The sequence below is a fragment of the Phacochoerus africanus genome, chromosome 15 (assembly GCF_016906955.1).
Source record: "Phacochoerus africanus isolate WHEZ1 chromosome 15, ROS_Pafr_v1, whole genome shotgun sequence".
Lineage (NCBI taxonomy): Eukaryota > Metazoa > Chordata > Mammalia > Artiodactyla > Suidae > Phacochoerus > Phacochoerus africanus.
The window spans coordinates 50,440,256-50,459,529 of NC_062558.1; the positions used below are offsets into that span (position 1 = coordinate 50,440,256).

At 58.7% G+C, this 19,274-nt stretch overlaps 4 protein-coding genes across 4 annotated transcripts; 1 reads left to right on the forward strand and 3 right to left on the reverse strand.

Annotated features, from left to right (window-relative positions):
* Nucleotides 1–5,542: 5,542 nt before the first annotated feature.
* Nucleotides 5,543–7,563, reverse strand: SDF2L1 (stromal cell derived factor 2 like 1). Its single transcript, XM_047760437.1, has 3 exons — nt 7,309–7,563; nt 6,778–6,974; nt 5,543–5,943 (listed from the first exon to the last, which is right to left on the reverse strand). The coding sequence occupies exons 1-3, from the start codon at nt 7,493–7,495 to the stop codon at nt 5,662–5,664; spliced, it is 666 nt and encodes a 221-aa protein (XP_047616393.1). The 5' UTR covers nt 7,496–7,563; the 3' UTR covers nt 5,543–5,661.
* A 302-nt stretch (nt 7,564–7,865) lies between these two features.
* Nucleotides 7,866–12,161, reverse strand: LOC125116947 (coiled-coil domain-containing protein 116-like). The gene is made up of 3 exons (XM_047762649.1): nt 10,937–12,161; nt 9,856–9,960; nt 7,866–7,946 (listed from the first exon to the last, which is right to left on the reverse strand). Exons 1-3 carry the CDS (start codon nt 11,624–11,626, stop codon nt 7,866–7,868), a joined length of 876 nt encoding a protein of 291 aa, XP_047618605.1. The 5' UTR covers nt 11,627–12,161.
* A 63-nt stretch (nt 12,162–12,224) lies between these two features.
* Nucleotides 12,225–15,190, reverse strand: LOC125116692 (coiled-coil domain-containing protein 116-like). Its single transcript, XM_047762150.1, has 3 exons — nt 14,722–15,190; nt 13,480–14,043; nt 12,225–13,377 (listed from the first exon to the last, which is right to left on the reverse strand). Exons 1-3 carry the CDS (start codon nt 14,791–14,793, stop codon nt 12,376–12,378), a joined length of 1,638 nt encoding a protein of 545 aa, XP_047618106.1. The 5' UTR covers nt 14,794–15,190; the 3' UTR covers nt 12,225–12,375.
* A 1,476-nt stretch (nt 15,191–16,666) lies between these two features.
* YDJC (YdjC chitooligosaccharide deacetylase homolog) lies at nt 16,667–18,417 on the forward strand. Its single transcript, XM_047760325.1, has 5 exons — nt 16,667–16,851; nt 16,938–17,097; nt 17,311–17,410; nt 17,487–17,664; nt 17,836–18,417. The coding sequence occupies exons 1-5, from the start codon at nt 16,688–16,690 to the stop codon at nt 18,203–18,205; spliced, it is 972 nt and encodes a 323-aa protein (XP_047616281.1). The 5' UTR covers nt 16,667–16,687; the 3' UTR covers nt 18,206–18,417.
* The last annotated feature ends 857 nt before the right edge of the window (nt 18,418–19,274 follow it).

Consider the following 19,274-nt stretch of genomic DNA (forward strand, 5'->3'; position numbering starts at 1 on the left):
TTCACAAGCCCCTCCCAGTAAGGGCAGGAGAGCTGCATGGGGTCTTTGGCCAGTGGGTACAGAATCAGTATGGGAGCCAGGGGTGGCCACCTCCAGCCATAATGCCTGAAACCAAGAGGGAGGGAGGATGGGTCTGAGTCAGGTGACCCTGGGAGGGAGGAACCCAAGGGGTCAGGAGCATGTGGCATTGTCCCTCATCCTCCAGGGATGCCAGGGCTTCTACCTCCAGGGTGGGGGTGAAGCCAGTGTCCATGGGTGCTCAGCCACCAATAAGGTGTACTCCCAAATGCCCATGCAGGGACCTGGGCTCCCTTGCAAGGCAACAGGTTTCAATGACTGTCACTGAGCACACAAAAATCTCTCGTCCTGATGATGGGGCCAGGCTCCTTGGCAGTTCAGCCCCTAGTGCCAGCTGTGAGGGTGGGCATGACAGGCACCCCACAGTCTCTCCTGCAGGCTCAGGGCAGCATTTGTCCCCAGGAGAGAACAGGTGGGCTAGGTCAGAGGGCACGAGCTGCAGGTTTTGTATCCCAAGTCCACTGTCCACCCCAGACTGTGCTTCTCCTGCTGTGAACCCAGAACATCCTCTGTAGGCCTGGCCCTCCCTAGGCCTTCAAAGAGGGCTGGTCTTAGGGCACCTCCACATGGTCAAGGGTCTAAGCCAGGTCCAGTTAGACCCTCTATGCAAAGCAAGGGGCCTTTCTCCACTGGGTCCTGACCAAACCTGGAGCCCCCAGGCTTACCTGAGTGCTGGTTGCAAAGATCATCTTCAAACCATAGCTTTTCTGACTCTGGGGTCTCTGCCCCTGCCCTGTCCAGCCAGGACCCAGACGGAGAACTTAGGGGATGAGTTTCCAGCTCTGCCCTCACCTGATGTTCTGATGGAGGGTCCAGCCCTGCTCCGCACCTGCACCTAATTGCTAGGAAGCAGAATGAGGCAGCAAGACCCCCCTCCCCCCAGGCACTGTGGACGGCAGGCTGGGCCTGACTGATGCCCTTTCATCATTGCACTGCTTCCCAGTGGCCCACAGTAGTGCAACAGGGAAAGAGTGTCAGGCAGGCCTGCCAGATCCTCTCCTGGTGGTCCAGGGTTGGTGGTGGGTGGGGATCTGAGACTTGGAATGCAGGCCCACTGGGGCGGGGCCTCTGCCTGGGGAGAAGTGTGCCCTCTGACCCCAGAGGCCCAGGCCTGGCCAGGATCTCAAGTTTCCATGGAGAAGTGAGCGAACTGGGCAGGGGGGAGGGGAGGGCCTGTGGGTCCAGGGGCTTGGCCTGGGCAGGGGAAGTGGAAGTGTGGGGGACGGGGTCCCCAAGGCTGGTCCCAGATGCTTTGACAATATCATTGCACTGCTCCTCAAAGCACAGTAGTGCAACCTCGTCAGAGCACCTGCGGCCAGCAGGGGGGACCCCAACCGATCCCAAGACAGTCGGAGCGGCAAGCTCCACTGAGGGTGGGTGGGGCTAGGGGCCCATTCCTAGAATCAGGGCAGAGAGGGGACAGATTTTCAGTGGGGCTGCCTTCCTCGAGGTCCTCAGAACCCCAAGGCAGCCAGACCTTCCCCAGCACCTCCAGATTGCCATGGAGGAGCGACCCCAGACCGAGAGGCAGCTCCAATCCTGGAGCTCGAGCCGAGGGGGGGAAAGGGCGCACACACAAAGGAGAGGGGCCGGCGCGGCAAGGTTGTCCTTAGCCCACTCACGCCCAGGGCGAGGGTGGATACTGCCCGACGACCATGCGCCCTACCCCGTTCCGCGTCTCTGGAAGAAGAAAGCTGGCCCCACTCCGGGTCGACGTGCCCCTGCTGGCTCAGGCCCCATCCCTGGCCCCTGGTTTCTGGTCCCCAACTTGAGCTCCGCGTTCTGTCCAGTAGATTCCCTGCCCGGCGACCCAGAGCGAAGAAGAGGCACGGGGGGTGTTTCCCGCCTCTCTGGGTTTCCCTGCCCGGAGGGGGCGCCCGGGGTCCTGGCTGCGCCCCTCCACACACTCCACCGGGTAGGGCCGCCCTGCCCGCGCTCCCACCTTGGCCCCAGCTACTCACACGGTGGGATGCCCCTTACGCCCCGGGGCGGGACAGGACTCGGGAGGTTACCGGGAAAGGTTTGGATGGCAGTCTGCCCGCGGTGACCCCCAGGACCACCCCGCACCTCGTGGCGCCCTCTCGCCGCCGGCTCCATCTTTAACCCGCTGACAGGCGGCGGCCCAGCCCCCGGCTTCTTAGCATAGCGCCGCGCTGATTGGCCAGCGCCTGCGGGGGCCTAGCCTCCCGCACGCCCATTGGCTGAGGCCAGAGCGATTTCAAAATAGCCTGCGGGCCCGGATTGGCCGGGCGCGGGCGGAGGCTGCGGCTCCGCGGTTTTAACAATGAGTTCTACAAACACTTTCTCCCCATTCATAACTTATCAAAAGGAACTTTGCCCGCCTTTTCGCAGCTCCAGGCTCCGCGAGTTTTTTGGCTGCGCCGGCAAGAGAGCTTGGAAGCCCGGTGGGGGCGCAGACCTCGCGACCAAGCCCCCTGGGGAGGTGGCTGCGACCCGAGGAAAATGCTGAGACCCGCAGTCCACCCCGTCTCCTCTGGGCCGCTGGCTACCTCGTTTTGCTAACTGAAATCTTTCCCTGGGCCTCCCGGAAGGGCACGTTCGCCTGCGGTGGGCTCTCTGACGGGTAGCCCCCTCCCCACGGCATCGCGGGACTTGACACAAATGAGATTTGCTTGAAGCCGCCGAATAGGCCTGGGCTTCAGGACCTGGTCTTGGAGCCCCAGGAGCCTTGTGGAACGGTGGGAGGCACAGGGAAGGGGGCTTCGCTTGGGTACCTGCGTGATTGTGGATAACCATTCCATTAAGTTCTTACGGAGCCTGACGACCCGGAATGATGTACACCAGCTCTCCTGGCCCTCACAGAGTTGCAGTGTGTGTTGGGGGTGGGGTGGGGGGTGATTTGGCTACCATGCATCTGGGCCCCCTCCTCTTTTATTCTCCGTCCAAAGCCTGAGAGTAAATGTTATGCAGGAAGGTGCAGCTGGGTTTGAGTCTTCAGCAATCTTGGTTGCCTCGTCTGCAGAATTAAGAAGAGAATTGAACTGTGCTTCTTACAGGTGCTGCCAGGAGCAAATAAGATGCTGTGCAAATCATTGACCCAGGGCCTGGCACTTAGTTTTCAATAAATGAGAGCACCACGGCTGCTGATGATGCAGTTTTGATTCTTGGTCTTGCCCTGCATTCTGCATGCAGCCATCTCACCTGCTCCCACAGCTTCAGCCTTGATTTCCCAAGGATTCCTACATGCTGTGCACTGTTGGATTCTGCTCTTAATTAATACTCCTCACTTTTCTGTGTGTGGTGATTGGAAAGTGAGGTGACAGAAGTAGAAGCAGGCTCTTACAGCCCAGAGGGGCCAGAAGAGTGCAATGTGGTCCACATTGCTGGTGCCCCGCCTCCATTCCCTTGACACTCACCTCTACAGAAAGGATGCTTCTCTGGCTGAGGACTACTGGGCAATTGGGAAGTGCTGCAGAGTAAACCCCTGCCCCACCCCACCCCCAGCAGCCCTCAGACAATGAGAGAAGATATGTTGGTTGGATGAGTGCCCCACTTTCTAGCCTTCAGTGGAGAGAACTCTAATGTATGTTCTCCATGGGGTCCCAGAGCTCCCCAGTGTGAATAAGGCTTCACCGGCTGCCTTCCTGCTCCTCTAAGCCCTATTCCTCTGTCTCAGTGTTTTGTGGGATCACCTACCAACAACCTGCTTGCACTCCTGTCTCAGGTCATATGAGTGATGGTAGAGAAATGTAGACTTGTAGACACTATTCAAGAGGTTTGAGCAGGAGTTCCCCTTGTGGCTCAGTGGTAAAGAACCTGACTATTATCCATGAGGATGTGAGTTCAGTCTCTGGCCTGGTTCATTGGGTTAAGGATCCAATGTTGCCATGAGCTGTGGTATAGTTTGCTGATGGAGCTTGGATCTAGTGTTTCTATGACTGCAGTGTAGTTTGGTGGCTGCAGCTCCGATTCAGCCCCTAACCTGGGAACTTCCATATGCCACAGGCACAGCCAAAAAAAAGAAAAAAAAAAAAAAGAAAAGGCTTGAGCAGAGCAAGAGCTCATAGGGGAGAGGGCAGGGGGAGCAAAGGACCTAACCGTGACCCTCCTCCCCTCAGGTCTCACATTGACTAGAGCTTTTCTCTCACCCACTAAGGTCAATGAGTTCTCAAAAGTGAGGTGCTCTGCCCACCCTCCTCCAAGCCCCTTCCAACCAGCTGCCACCCCCATCCTCTCCTTGGGCTCTATTATTCTCATCCTGAAAAGTGGCATTCTCCACCTCCAGCAGCTCCCCAAAGCCTCTAGGGATGTAATCTCCACCACCACCTCTAGAGGGCACCCACACACCAGAAAAACTACTGTTACCTTCGTATATCAGAACACTATTTATTTATTGTTCCTTTTCTTAAGTTGCAAAGTTTTGCTGGCTCAAATCGTGCCTCTTCCAAGTTCCCTGGTGGCCTAACCGGTTAAGGATCTGGTGCTGGAGTTCCCGTTGTGGCTCAGTGGAAACGAATCTGACTAGCATCCTTGAGGGCACACGTTGGATCCCTGGCCTTGTTCAGTAGGTTAAGAATCCAGCATTGCCATGAGCTGTGGTGCAGGTTGCAGACGTGGCTCGGATCTTGCATTGCTGTGGCTGTAGTGTAGGCCAGTGGCTAAAGCTCCGATTCAACTCCTAGCCTGGGAATCTCCATAGGCCTAGGGTGTGGCCCTAAAAATGTTAAAAAAAAAAAAAAAAGTACCTGGTGTTGCCACTGCTGTGGCTTGGGTCAGTGTTATGCCACTGGTTTAATCCCTGGCTCAGGAACTTCTTCATGCTGAGGGTGTGGCCAAAAAAAAAAGAAAAAACTGTGTCTTGTCTTCCAGGAAGACTTGTCAGATGGCTTCAGGGTGGCAGTTCTCTGTGGTTACTTCCCTTGTGATATCTTTTGAAATTTCTCTATGGCCTCAGGACTTTGAAGGGTTATAGTGGGGCCTGAGATGCTACATGCCAGGGCTGGCTTGGTGTGTGGAGTGCTATTTGCACCAAGAGTGAGGGAAACTGTGATGCAAATTTCCAGCAGATAGGCAGAGTCCTGACCCGGTTCTTGGTCAAAGACTAGTGTGAGATTGCAGCAACTGCAAGAGGTGCCAAGAGGAGGGGGAGCACCTCAAAGGATGAGGGGGCTGGAGGTCTTGTGCCCATCCCAGCTGGCAGAGAGTGGGGCTCCTGCTTTCCCCCTGACCCCAGCCCTGGCCCCCACCCTTATCAGGAAGGTTTGTAAAGCTCAGGGCCTGGGAGTTGGGGTCACTTGCCATTGGACCATCTGAGGGTAGAGCAGGGGCTGTGATGGCCCAGAGCAGTGTTGGGAGTGTACAGAAGAGCATCAGAGAGGTTTGGACAGGTTCAGCTGCCAACTGTTATGGAGATAGAGGTTTTGCACTGAGGAAGAGATGCTGAACCAGGCCAGGGAGGGCTGGCGCTTGCTGGGCACCCCTAGACTCACAGCAAAATACAACATAGACCAACATTCTTTAATCATAAAGGCACTTAAGAATCCCTACAAACCCAAAGTTTCCCCCAAGAGTGGGTCTGCAGTCAACCCATCCTTCTGCCCTCCATCCACCCATCCAGAGCACTCAGAGTTCATCATGACCTGCAGAGGGGTCCATGCTGGGCTTGATGAAGATGCCTTCCATGGCCTTCCACCTATTGTGAGTGTTGGCGCTGGGCATGCCATGCACCTCGTGTTGCCCACGGATGGGACTCCCGTATTGCTCACCGGTGACCGAAAGGAACACAGAGGTGCCCACGTGCTGGAAGCGCACTGCAGCCTCCCGCTCCCAGTGCTGCCCTGAGCAGCGCACTGTCCACAGGTCCAGGTCATCACCCTCGCCATCCTCCCCAAAGGCGCTCACCTCCTGTGGGTGCGGGTGGGGCAGGATGGGAGGACAGTAGTCATTATGAAGGGCACTCTGAGACTCCTGTAGGCACTTGCCTAGCACTGCGTTCACACCCAGGGGCCTGCCTTGCACCTCTCTGAGCCTCAGTTTCTACAGCTGCAAAATAGGACAACACAACTCCTACCCCCAGCACTCAGAACCCCCCCCACCCCCCACCTCCGTAAATTTTTCAAACACCAGCACATCCCACCTCATCTGCCTGGGCAGCGACCACGGCCCCCACAGGGCCAAGACCTCCTCCTCCCTCCTCCATGTTCCTCCTGTCCTAATCCCTCTGACCCTCACTCAGCATAAAGCCCACACCTCAGGCTGGGCTTAAGATTAAGGTTCTATTAATCTCTTACTTTCTCTTCTGATAACCGTCCAAAAGCATCCTCTGTTCCAGCCCCACCTCCCACCCAGTTCCAATGAACTCCACACGCAAGCTCTTCCTTAGGCCTCAGAGACACTCTTCTCTCTGTGGCCTGGGGGGCTCCTCCTCCTTCCAGGCCCAGCCTGAGTTCCCCCTCCCCTGGAGGGTTTCCATTCCCCACTCCAGTGGCCATAGTGGATTCTCCTCCTCCGCTGTCGGATTGCCCCTCAGGGATGGCACTATCTAGCTAGATGGCTCTTTCTGTCTGCGTCGGCACTGGGCAGAGAGCTCCAGGGGACAGGACCCTGACGCATGCAGTCACCTCGGTGTCCCCAGAGGGGGCGCTCAACAAACACTTCTGATTTGAAATTCCCGTTCCACAGAGGAAGTCGAGGCTCAGAGCCGGAGCCCGGCCCCTCACATATACTCCAGGGGCTCACCTGGTTGTTGGACAGTGGCGAAGGGAAGTGGTGCGTGTGCAGGTTCTTGCCGGTGAGCACGTGAGTCAGCCGCACCGCCTGCCCGCAGCGCACCGGAGACCCGCGCGGACACCCGCCCTCCGAGCCGCCGCGGATCTGCCAGTAGCTGTTGGCGTCGTCGGACGCCTCCACGCCGGTCACCGACTGCTGGCCGCTGCCTAGGGGGAGACACCCCACCCCCGGCGTTGCCGTCAACGCGACAACTCTGACCCTCGGCAAGGACACCATCATTTCTTCCGGACAAGCTCAACCCTGGGACCCAGTGGCTCCCTCAGCCCCTCCCGCCCGGGCGGGACTCAAGTCCCCTGGTCCGAAGCTCCCGAATGACATCGCGACCACCCCGTCAAACAGCCAGACTCTGCCCCTTGGCCCGCAACTCCTTCAGTCCCTGATGATTCCCAGACCCCTGGCCGGCAGACCCCCGCCCCACCTCTGTCAGACCCCCAGCCCCTCGCCGCTACTGCCCGGGTGCCGCAGCCCCAGCCCGCGCACCGGATCCGTATTTGATGTCGTGCGAGTGCAGCCGCACCCGGTGCTGCGTGTTGAGCAGCTTCAGCACCGACCCACAGGTCACGAGGCCCGAGCCGGTCTTGGCGGCACCGCTGCCCGGCCCCAAGAGCGCTAGCAGCAGCCCCAGCAGCGCCGGTCCGGCAGCTCGCCGGCAACCCGCGCTCCACATCGCCCCGGCAGGGCTCTGGCAACTCGGCCCGTGGACGCTTCCGTCTCCGCTGCCGGCCAATCGGGCTCTGACAGAGCCCACCACGGTAGCCAATCGCCGGCCTGCACGGCGGTTCGCCTGCACTGTTATTGGGTCCTCGTGGAAGGGACCCGCCCCCAGCTTTCGAGAGACGCGGCGGGGAGGGGGCTGGAGACACGAGGAGGGTTATGATTGGTCCACGCTTCCGAAGACTCACCAATGAGTATCAAGGGAAGACTGGGGCGGTGCCGAGCGGAGAGAGCTGGTGGCTCGCGCTGCAGGTGAGGGCGGCCCTCCCGTGGCCTCTGGGCCCCAGAACACCTGGCTCGCCTCTTCACGAAGGTCCTTGGTCCTAGATCCCCAGGACCTCAATCATGGTGTCTTCCTTGGGCCCTAAGTCCCGCAGCTGCAGGGTCTTAATGTTGCTCGACCACTGGATTACGTGGTCACAAGTGGACACATCTCAAAAACTCAGTCACCTGGGCCTTCAGTCCCTGGACCCCAGGATGGACTGGTTTCCCAGTCGCTTGGTCTTTGCCCCTTCTCCTGCATTGGGTCACCTCAGTTCCTGGACCCTGGAGTTTCTGAATTCCTTGGCCACTCACTGACCCCTTCCAGGGCAGAATCTCATGGTCACTAGGCTGCTGGGCAGCAGAGGGAGCTGTGGGGTAGAGGATAGTGGCAGGTGGTCCCCAGAAAGCACCACCAAACTGTCTTAGGAAACGAGAGCAGAGAGAGACCGAGTAACTGGGGACCAAGCCTCGGTTACTTTGCGTCCAGGGCTTCAGACCCATAGCCTTCTCAGAGGTCTGTGGGCTCAGTCTTCAAGGGGAGAAACTTACACCACTCTTTATTTATTCATTTGTGGAACATTCCTACGTTGACTTCACTCCAAGTCTTTCAATTCACCCCGTCTAGATGGCTCTGACTCCAAATCAGGCTGTGAGGCATCTCTCCTGCCCTAACCCCAGCACCCTCACCACCCTAATACAAGGCGCCTCCCACCCCTCCACATCTACCACCACCTCCTAGAAGAGTTCCCTGCTTCTGATAACTCAGGCCCCTCCAAGACATTCTCTACACAGGAAAGTGGTTTGTGCCTTAAAAAGCATAAATTGGATCATGCCAGATGTCTGCTGAAAGCTACCAATGGTTTCCTGTTACACTGGGAATGAGGGGATGGCAAGAACAGGGTTAGTAATCTCCCTGAAAGCAAAGAAAGGGTTCCAATAGCAGCAGAGACCACAAGACTGAGTTGGGGAAGCCAATGTGGCTCCACTTGTAGTTTCTGGAGACTCGTGGCTCCTCCTGGATGCCACTTTTCCTGTATACCACATCCCCAGCTCACCTCATGGGTAGGTGCTCAGCACCCTCCACCTGGAGGCCACGGTTTGTCTCCAGGTTCAGATTCCCAGGCCCTACTCAAGGTGTAATAAGTGACAGGCGTGTGGGGGGGTAGTTCATCTCCAATCACGTCTGCTAACAATTCTTCCCACTCTTGCAAGTGCCAGCTGCTCCTCCTCAAAGTGTGGGGTCCCTCCCCCCATCCCCCAACCTGGGCAGGCATCACAAGTGTCTTTGACCATGAGAATGCTGCAGAAATGCTGTTTGGGAAGTTCCAGCAGTCTGGCTTCTTCCCTCTAGAAAGCCAGTCACTGTTCCTGCTGGTCCCAGGCCAGAGGGACCACTGGATGGCCAGGGGCAACACGGAGATAGATGCTGGAAGGGGAGAGGCCATGTGGCAAGTTCCAGCCATAGACTGGACCCCAGCTGAAAGCAGCCATTCTGGCTCTTCCACTGCCAGCTGAGCCTGTCAAACACCAGTGTCATTACAAACATTGATTTTGCCTGAAGCCACTTGAGTCTCAGTTTGTTACATAGCATGAAACAGGTGCTACGGGGAGATGTCTCTAGCATCATGTGCCAGTGGTGCCCAAAAGGGGCTGTTCCCACCCCAGGAACTGTCTCTAGACGTGTACCTCTGAGGCTGAGGTGGGGCATGTGCTCTACTCCCTTGAGACTACACAGCGGCACCTGGAAGCCAGAGGATATTGGGTATGCCAACAGGGCCAATCAGCAGCCAAGTGACATGGCAGTCAATTGTGGCCCTGCATGGTGGTGATGGGGGCAGTGGGTGGCCTCAGGGTCAGACATGTGCTGTAAAAGATCCATGCTACAAGAGCTCTGTGGAAAAATGTGTCCCTGATCCCCCACCTCAGGACACCGGCCCCTCTGACTGGCAATGGAGCAAGTGCTCCCCGCCAAATCGCAGTGTATGGGTGTGACATAGAGGGTCCTTCCTGCCTGGCTGCAGAAGCAGCTGACAGTGGCTATGTCCTCACCCATAGGCCACTGAGCATGGTCAGTCCAGGATGAGCTGGCCCGGCCTCCACATACTCAGCGAACTCCAGGGGAGGCAAGACACACCAGGCTCCTGAAGTGGCAGCCTGCAAGGCGAGGCAGAGAGGAGTACCTCCAAGTGCTCCCTTCCCATGGCGGGGGGAGGAGCAGCCAGGGGCTGAAGCCTGGGTGAAAATGCCTGAATAGGAATGAACAGGCAGACGGGAGGAGGGTGCTGAGCTGGGGCCACCGGGCAGCCGGACGCTCCAGGGCTGGGAGATGAGAACTGCCAGCCACAGCACCTAGCCATGCCCACAGACCCTTTGAGAAAGAGCTGTCCTTCCCAGGACAACTGCGGAAGGGGTAGTTACATGGCAAGCCCGGGGCAGCCAATCCATAGCTTGACTGACCAGCAGCCCTGACATGACCTGCAGGGAAGAAGATTCAGGGGCCGGAGCCAGGAATTACAAATTAGGAAGGCAGGTAGGGGTGGGCACCCAGGAATGGGTAGATGGGCCCTGGCAGAGGAGTAGCCCTGGGGAAATGGGAACATGACGCATGGGGCCCTGAGGGAGCAGGAACCAGAAGCTCTAAGAGACTTGAAGAGCCAGGAATATGCAGACTGCAGTGGAAGAGAGCCGCAAGCAGAGCACGTGAGGCCACGGGGCTCAGAGGGCCTGCCACTGACTTGAAGGCTACCTGGGGGCAGGTGCGCAAAGGGAGGATGAAATCTCCGACAGGAAAACCAACTGTGCTCCATCAACACAAGTTTTATTGGTCCCATTGGCTACCCAAGAGGCTCAGCAAAGCTTGGCATGGGCACCAGCTGGCCTCTGCCCAGGGCAGCAGCTGGGAGGGTGGCATTCCAACAGAGTGGGGGAGCAGGACATTGAGTGCTCAGTGTGGCTCAGGGCTTCACGGGGAGTCACTGGGGCCCACAATTGAGTCTGCGGAGGGGCTGCCTGTGGCCTCCAGTGGAGACTCTGGGGAGCTCTGGGGCTCATCCTTGTCTCCAAAGAAATCGTCCTCCTCTACCTCCTCCTCCACCTCCTCCTCCACCTCCTCCTCCTCCTCCTCCTCCGCATCCTCCTCCTCCGCATCCTCCTCCTCCTCCGCATCCTCCAATTCCTCCTCTTCGACCTCCTCCTCAATGCTCTGCTTGTCCTTCTTGTCCACTTTTTGCTTGGACAGATGGGAGGCCACGCTGGTGTCAGCTGATATGGACACCTTGGGCTTTGGAAACCCGCTGGTCTCCTGCCCTGCATCTACTGCGTTCTCCTGTGGGGTAAGCAGCAGCCCTGTGTCAAGGTGGGGTTCTGTGGGCTTGTCCTGGACCTTGGTGGCCCTGGTGGCCAACTCAGGCTGCACAGTGGGGGTCTCTGGGCTGCGCTGGGGGGTGTTGTGCTGGGAGGTTTCCTGGGATGCAGGCCGGGACACCCATCGCGTTGCCCTCTGTGACACCTGCTGGCTGCTCTGGGCCTCCTCCAGCCGGCGCAACAGGCAGCTCCAGTTGATCTTGGAGGACAGGTGGATGCGTGAGCCCTTCACCCTCTTGAAACCCAGGAAGAGGTCCATGAGTGCCTCAGTGACTGGGAAGGAGATGAAGCCCAGCTGCCCTGTGAGGTTCTTCTCAAACTTGTGTTTATAGATGAGCAAGGACACGGCCTGGTCCTTCAGGTAGCTGACCAGCTCCTCCTGCCAGGGGTTGGAGAGGTGGGAAACACTGCTGGACTTGGACAAGATGGAAGGCAGCGGCTTCTTCTTGGGGAACATGTAACTTGGGCTCTGTGTGGCAGCCAGGGAGGAAAAGGCAGATATGTCATCCACTCCTGCTCCCCTGGGCACCCTCCCACCCAGACACCCTCCAGGTCACCCACATGGTGCTGCACTCAGGGTGCAGCCTTACCACATCCTGCGACTTCCTGAAGGCGAGGTGAGCACAGGCCCTGTGCATTGGCCCAGATCACACTTACCACAACGTTGACATGCTGGCCACACTGGTCAGGCCTGGGTGGAGGCCAGTGACCTTAGTCACAGTATCAGCTGAGTGGGAGCCTATACCACCCGCCCTCTCCCAGGCCAGGGCTCAGAGGTGGAAGCATGCCTGGGGCTCAATGGGTGAAAGCAGGGTCAAGGGCTGTGCTAGGGAGCCACCAGGGTGAAGCCATCTCTGTCTCCTTACCCTTCCTGAGCAATGCCCACTGGGCAGGGAGGACACACTGTAGAGTCCTGTCCTGAGCAGCGGGACCAGAGGGAGCTAGACCACGAGTCCTACCCTGGGATCAGGCTGCTGTCCACAAGGGACAGGACCTTTCCTGCATGGGAGGGCCTCCAAGATTTATGTGCAAAACGTTAAAAAAAATACCCAGAATAAAAAATAGCCTTTATTCATCTTTGACAACACGTGGCAGGAGCTAGGCTCAGATTCTTGGGGACCCTGTCAGCTCATTCCTGCTCAGGTGGTTTCCACAAGGGCAGGGCAAGAAGCCTGGACCTTGGGCACCTGCCAGTGATGGTGGCTGCTAGGAGCAATGGCTGTTGGAGCCCTTCCACTGCAAACCTACCCCTAAGACCCCTAGCCCCAATCTTGAGGAGGTCACCTCTGGACATAGCGTGGCAGGCGATGGGGAGAGGCCCCACACTGCGGAGGTGTATGGTGAGAATGCAGGGAGGTGGTAGGAGGAGGAAGGGCAGGGAGAAGTGAATGAAGCTGAGCCCAGGGTTGGGAGGTAGGTCTGTCTGGAGGGCACTTCCAACACGACCCCAGGGCCAGGCAGAGTGAGGTGCAGGCTCCGCCAGGGCCGGGACCTCTGGTTGGAACTCGGGGGCCCAGAAGCTGGTGTGGGTGGTCTTTGTACTTTGGGGTCCCTGTCAGATACCTCGTGCCTGAGGTGGGGTGAGGGAACCTTGGGCTCTTCTGTGGGTGTCATCTCAAGCCGGAACCTGGTGTCCACTTGAGTGCTGGACACAGGGGAGCCACCTCCCTTGGGCTTCCTGCGTCCCTTGGGCTTGACGTTCTTTCTGTGGTCCACCTTGGGGCTTGCTGCTGTGGTGGGCAGCAAATTATCGGGCTCCTCCCCATTGGTGGGTGTGGCCAGCTTGGAGTTAGACTCTGTGGTGGGCTCCCATTCTGATGGGAAGAGAGGGCGGCCATTGTGCCGGCAGGCACCACTGAGCTTGTCCACAGCCTGATTGACCACGTTCTGTAGGGCAGGGAAGAGGTGGTGCTCAGCCAGGAAGTCCAGGGTCCGATGGGGCTCTCGGATGGCGCAGTAGCCAGGCAGGTCAAAAGCCACCGGCTGGCTCAGCAAGGACTTGATCTGCTTGTTGAACTCTCGCTTGAGGAAGACCAGCTCCTGCTCTCCAGGCCCCAGCTCTGATGCTTCCAGAGTGCCCGAGCTCGAGCCCAGCAGCCCTGAGAACCAGGACAGGGGCGTCTCTGGAGTCCACTGGCTGCTGGCCTGGCTGTCAAGCGAGTCCCACGGCAGCGAGTCCCTGTGGGAGCAGCACTGCCCCAGGCCTTTCTGCAGAGAGAGGGAGACTTCTCAGAGTCGTCCGGGAGCAGCCAAGCAAGGCCTGGCCCTGGGGTCCACCCCCAACAACAGGGCCGGGACCCCACTCCTCACCCCCCTGTTCTCCAGCTGTAGCAGCCGTTTGAGGCTCTTCTCCAGCAGGAGTCTGTCCTTCACGGCTGGCAGTGGGCCCAAGCTATGGGCATCCAGGTCACTGTCCCGGAACTGGGAGCCTGGCCAGCAGGCTCTGAAACTGCTGTGGGAGTCAGACATGGAGCTGGAGCAGGATGGGTAATTGTTGGGGTGCCCCACACAGAGACTGGGCCGGGTGCGGTGCCGGTGCACGGTACTGAGGCTAGGCCGGCCACATGCCCGTCGCCCAACCTTTGGCACCTCCACTGGGTCCTGCATCTCCACCAGCGGCAATCCTGCTCCTGTCTTCATGGTGGCCATACGCTCAGTTGCCACTTCCACCACTGTCTGCAGGCTGTCCAGCACCTGGCCCTCAACAAGGAAATCCAGGAAGTTCCTAAAGGGTCGAGAGCCCTTGAGGTTTCGGCAATGGCCATGGAGCCCTGAACTGCTCACAGGACTGTGCATTGATGGCGGGTGTGGCATGTGGCCCACCTTGGAGGCTGGTCCCATTTCTGGGAACAGAGGCTTCTTAGGTGGCTGCACCTGAGCAGACAGGCATGTCACAGTGGGCATGGATGCCCAATGGTGGGGAGGGGTCCCCAGGGTCCTTCTTGGGCACAGGAGCTGGGTGGGGGGTAGACATTGGAAGGAACTAGATTTTGGAGTGAACCATCCCTGGGTTTGGACACTGGCTCTGCTCGCTTCAGGCTATGTGACTGTGGGCATGATGGCCCCTCCTAAGGTCCATTTCCCCCTCCTGCAAAGTGGGGATGTCTTCTGGGTTACCCTGAAGCTTTCCTGACCAGCACATTTCACATATGTAAGATGCCAGGGAAGTCTGAAAGCCAGCTTTTGCTCTCACACAGAGAATGAACAGGCATCACAAAACTGCTCTGAGCCCTGTCTCCACTTCTGGGAGACTGTAGTCTTGAGCCCTGTGCACCCCATGGTTGCCTCTGCACCTGGAGCCATAGACATCATGCTCCAGCTCTGGGTCCCAGGCCACCATGCCCCTCCCAGGCTGCTGAAGGGGTGGGGGGTGGGGAGAAGGGGTACGGAGAATAAGACTGAGATGACTAGAGCCCAGCTGGGGGGCAAAGGAGTGGTCAAGGTGACAGGTTACTAAGAGGCCCAGAGAGGAGAAAGTGGTGATCTGGGGTGCCAGAACTGCTGGGGAACAAGTTGGAAGCCTCAGAGTTGGGCCCTACCTGGCACACTTACCCGAGGAACGTAGGGGGTGGGACCAGCCTCGTCGTCAGCCAAATATCCCGAATGGTGGCGACAGCTGGTCATGCTGCAGGTGGTCGGGCCCGATGCCCTCCTCCTGTTTCGTCAGTGATCAGTGCGGCAGTGCAGCTGAGAATTCCACTCTGTGCCAGGAGGGGAGAGAGCGTTAGGGTCCCCGCAGGCCAACACGAATCCGAGTCTCTGTCCGTCGGTTGGCTACTGTGTCCGCCGCCCCAAGAGCCGGTGGCCCCTGGCTCCCCATACCCCAAGTCCTTCATGCATTCGGTCTGTCCTCTGCTAGGAGACCCCTGGGCGTCTGTGCAGCATCAGTGTCCGGAGTCGCGGGGGCGGGGCGGTGCCCGAGGGTGTCTGCATCCAGTCTCCGCCCATCTCTGGCTAGGTTTTGTCCGCCTCCCTCCCCCCGGCCCCAGCGCCCAGTCATACGCCAGGCCTCTGCCGACCCGCTCACCAATCCCGCGCGAGCTAGGCTCCAGCTCTGGTCGATATCCCTGCTCGATGCTGGGTAGCCACGTCACTGGGCGCAGCCCGCAGGCCTGCTTATTTGCATGTCGCTTCCTGATTGGCTCGCGACCTACCGCTCACCAGCCACAGCACAATGGTTGGGGCGGGTCCACATGGCTCCTCCCCCACCTGGCCGGCTTTGCCCCGCCCACATTTGCAGCAGAAGTGGGAGGTCTAGGGACTCGGTCCCGCCTGGAGGGGAGCCTAAGGGAAAAAGCCACGGACTCTCCCTCCCCCACCCCCACTTGGTGACACAAGCACCTTCCATGGCTCTTCTCTGGTTCGCGGACGGCTCCTTTCCAGGGTCCTCCCCTAGATCAGTGGGGACTCCCCAGAGTGTGTCTGGAGCTCAGTGGAAGGAGTCCCCACTCTAAATCAGAGACTAGCTTCAACATCTAGCCCCGCTGTTTCCTGCCAATGTGACTCAATCTCTCTGATCACCCACTCCTCCTCTGTAAGTGGAGTTGAGCGCCATCCACATGGGAGTTTGGAGATTGAATCAAATCACCGTACAACACACCCGCACCATGATTAGACCCTATCCCTCTTTACCTCCTCTCCTCTCCTTTCCCCACAGCTAGGGATATTCCTCCTCTGAGAAGCCTACCCAGAGGGCCTGTCCCCCAAGAGAATCACCAACCCTATCCCAGATTCTGCCACACTGTGTTATTTGTCTGTCAGATCACACTACTTGGGGATAGCAAATGTGGTGCTCATCCTTAATCTATGATCTTTCTAATATCAGTAGGTGCTCAGCAAATGTGAATTTCCTCGTTCCAATCCGGAGACCCTCAGGGCTTATGGCCTTCCCAGGACCAGCTTCCCAGCAGAGAACGATGGTCGGTTGAGGTACCACAATTTAACAATCACTATTGAACACAATAGTCCTGCCAACTTGGTGACAGGCTCTTTGAGGTCTCCAATTCTTAAAATCCTTCCACCCATGGAATGGGTATACCTGTTATCCTCGAACTTGGCTCTGTCCGCTCTCCTCCTGACCTAGGGGGCCAACCGATGAGAAGATCAGAGCCGACCAGAACTCTGGAGGCCGGTCCCAGCTCCACTGCTCTCTGCAGTCATGTAGGACAAGATACTTCCCCTCTCGAAGCCTGTTTCCTCAACTGTAAAACAGGAATGAAATTACAACCTCCATAGGTTGAGCTCAGATACTGCACTGTCCATTAGGAAAATCAAGACAGCTACATCATTGGAGTTCCCGCTGTGGCGCAGTGCGTTAAGACTCACTGCAGCGGCTGGGATGGCTGTGAAGGCAGGCTGGTGGTAGCAGGGAGCCCGGGGACCAGCAGGCGGCGAGAACAAAGGCCAAGTGCCTGCGCGCCGGGTCCCTGCGTGGGGGCGGGGCCTTGGGGCATGCTTGGGGCGGGGCCTGAAGTGCCTGGCCCACGTCGCTCCTCCCCCAGCCGCGAGCCGAGGCACCATGGCCGGGCCACGCGTACGGCTGGTGGTCACGGCCGACGACTTTGGTTACTGCCCGCGGCGCGACGAGGGAATCGTAGAAGCCTTTCTGGCGGGGGCCGTGACCAGCGTGTCCCTACTGGTCAACGGCGCGGCCGCCGAGAGCGCGGCTGAGCTGGCCAGGAGGTGAGCGGCAGCCCCCTGAAGGGTCTGGGCGGGCTTGAGGGCCGCCGCCCGAGTCGCCCGTGCTCCCGATAGCGCTTCGCCCGCAGGCACCGAATCCCCACGGGCCTCCACGCCAACCTATCCGAGGGCCGCCCCGTGGGCCCGGCCCGCCACGGCTCCTCGTCGCTGCTCAGCCCCAAAGGCTTCTTCCTCGGCAAGATGGGGTTCCGAGAGGCGGTGGCTGCCGGAGACGTAGTCTTGCCTCAGGTGCGCAGGTGCGGCTGCGGGAAGAAGCTTGCGGGGACCCTCCCCCAAGGCTCCGCCCCCAGAGTATCTTGAAACCCTTACTGGCAAGAGCCCGCGCTGGATGCCTCCCAGATTCAAGTACTGGAGCGCTCACAGGGGGCTGAGCCCATTGAGCGGGTCCTCCTCCGTAGCTGCTTTCAGACGTTCAGCTTGCCTGCCGTCCTCTCTCTTCAGGTGCGAGAAGAGCTGGAGGCTCAGCTGAGCCGTTTCCGGGAATTACTGGGCAGGGACCCAACTCACGTGGATGGGCACCAGCACGTTCATGTGCTCCCAGGTGCGAGGGCTGGTGCTGCCAGGATGGCGTGGGCGTGTGCGGCACGAGCCTCTCCCTGACTCCGCCCCACCCTTAGGCGTGTGCCAGGTGTTCGCCGAGGCGCTGCAGGCCTTCGGGGTGCGCTTCACCAGGCTGCCGCTGGAGCGCGGGGTGGGCAGCTGCACTTGGCTCGAGGGCCCAGCGCGCGCCTTCGCCTGCGCTGTGGAGCAGGACGCCCGGGCTGCCATCGGCCCCTTCGCCCGCCATGGCCTACGGTAAGGTCCCCATCCCCTGCCTAGTCCAGGTCCCAGTGCGTCCTCCATTCACCTTGTTTCTCAACCTCGAAGCGGGTCAGGCAGGGACTAACGTTGTCCCCACCCCCATCTGGCCTTGCCCTGCCCATCGTGGTCCTGTGGTCCCTGCTCCTGATGCCCCTGCATCCATAGGTGGACCGATGCCTTCATGGGTCTGAGCACCTGTGGCCGGCACATGTCTGCTCACCGCGTATCAGGGGCACTAGCTCGGGCCCTGGAAGGTATACCTCCACGCCGAGCAGTGACGGCCGAGCTGATGGCGCACCCGGGCTACCCGAGTGTGCCTCCAGCTGGGGGCTGCGGTGAGGGCCCTGATGCCTTTTCCTGCTCTTGGGAGCGGCTGCACGAGCTGCGCGTCCTCACCGCCCCGGCGCTGCGGGCTCGACTTGCCCAGGACAGCGTGCAACTCTGCGCCCTTGACGACCTAGACTCCAAGAAGTCCACAGAGGGGAAGCCTAATGAAGCCACTCTGGAAACCTTGCTGGAGCCCTCCTCACCATGACCCTGGCAAAGCAGGCAGTGACTTCCTGGGCTGGACTCTGCCATCTCTGTACGCAGGTCCTGATGGCTCAGAGCTTCCGCAAGCCCTCTGGCTGTGGGTAGCAGCGGTGACCTCTGGGCCTGGGGCCTTCCAAGCACTGGGGGCTTTCTTGGTGCCATGTAAGCATCTTCCTTGGGCAGAGATGACTAATAAAGTAACATGTGTCCTGTAAACTTGGGTGTTTATAGACTGTGCCCAGGAAAACCTCCCAGACACAAAGGACAAAGCAACTCAGGCTGACAGAGGTCATTCCAGAAAAGTCCTGCAACGTGCTCCACATCTGGTGTTGCTTATGCTTAGGCTCCTTTCATTGCTTTTTTTTGTTTTTGTTTTTGTTTTTGGGAGAGGGGTTTGAAGAATGTCTCACCAGGCTACTTTTTGGGAGGCATGTTATAATCTCAATTCTGACTTTGGAAGATATCTCCTATTCAAAGCAGCCCTTTGCCATCCTAGGAGACAGGCCTGAGGAGGTCCTGCATATTTGCAGGAGTGTTTACGTTTTGCCAGGAGGGAAGGTCTTCTGTAAAAATGGAATCCCTGGTGAGGTGTGGATACCCTGTGCCTGGGGCTCCTGTGGCGCAGATGGAACACCTTGTGGTCCTTCTTGACTCACGTAATGTCACATCACAGTGCTGATGCGCAGGGACCAGTGTCCCCATTTTGCAAACCTAGAGAAGGGAGTCAGAGCAGAGTTCTGAAGCTTCCTGTTCATTTATGACACACACTGGGCCTTAGTCTGTGCCAAGCATAGAACCAATGCCACAAGAGCTCTCTGCAGCTTTCTGAAGGGGTGAGGGTGTGGCCCCATCCCTTTGACTGGTGGCCTCTGCCCCCTCCTTCTGGCTGCAGCCTCTCCGCCACCGTTCCTCTGACCATGACTTTTCCAGCCACTGGCCCCTTTCTCCTGCCTTTCATCTAGCGGTGTGAACTGGAATGGCTGTGATTTGGCCCCTCCGGTTGTCTCGACTATGCCTCCTGGCCTTGGCCCACTGGGGTCTGGCCCTGCTCTCAGGCTGCTGGCTGGAGTTGG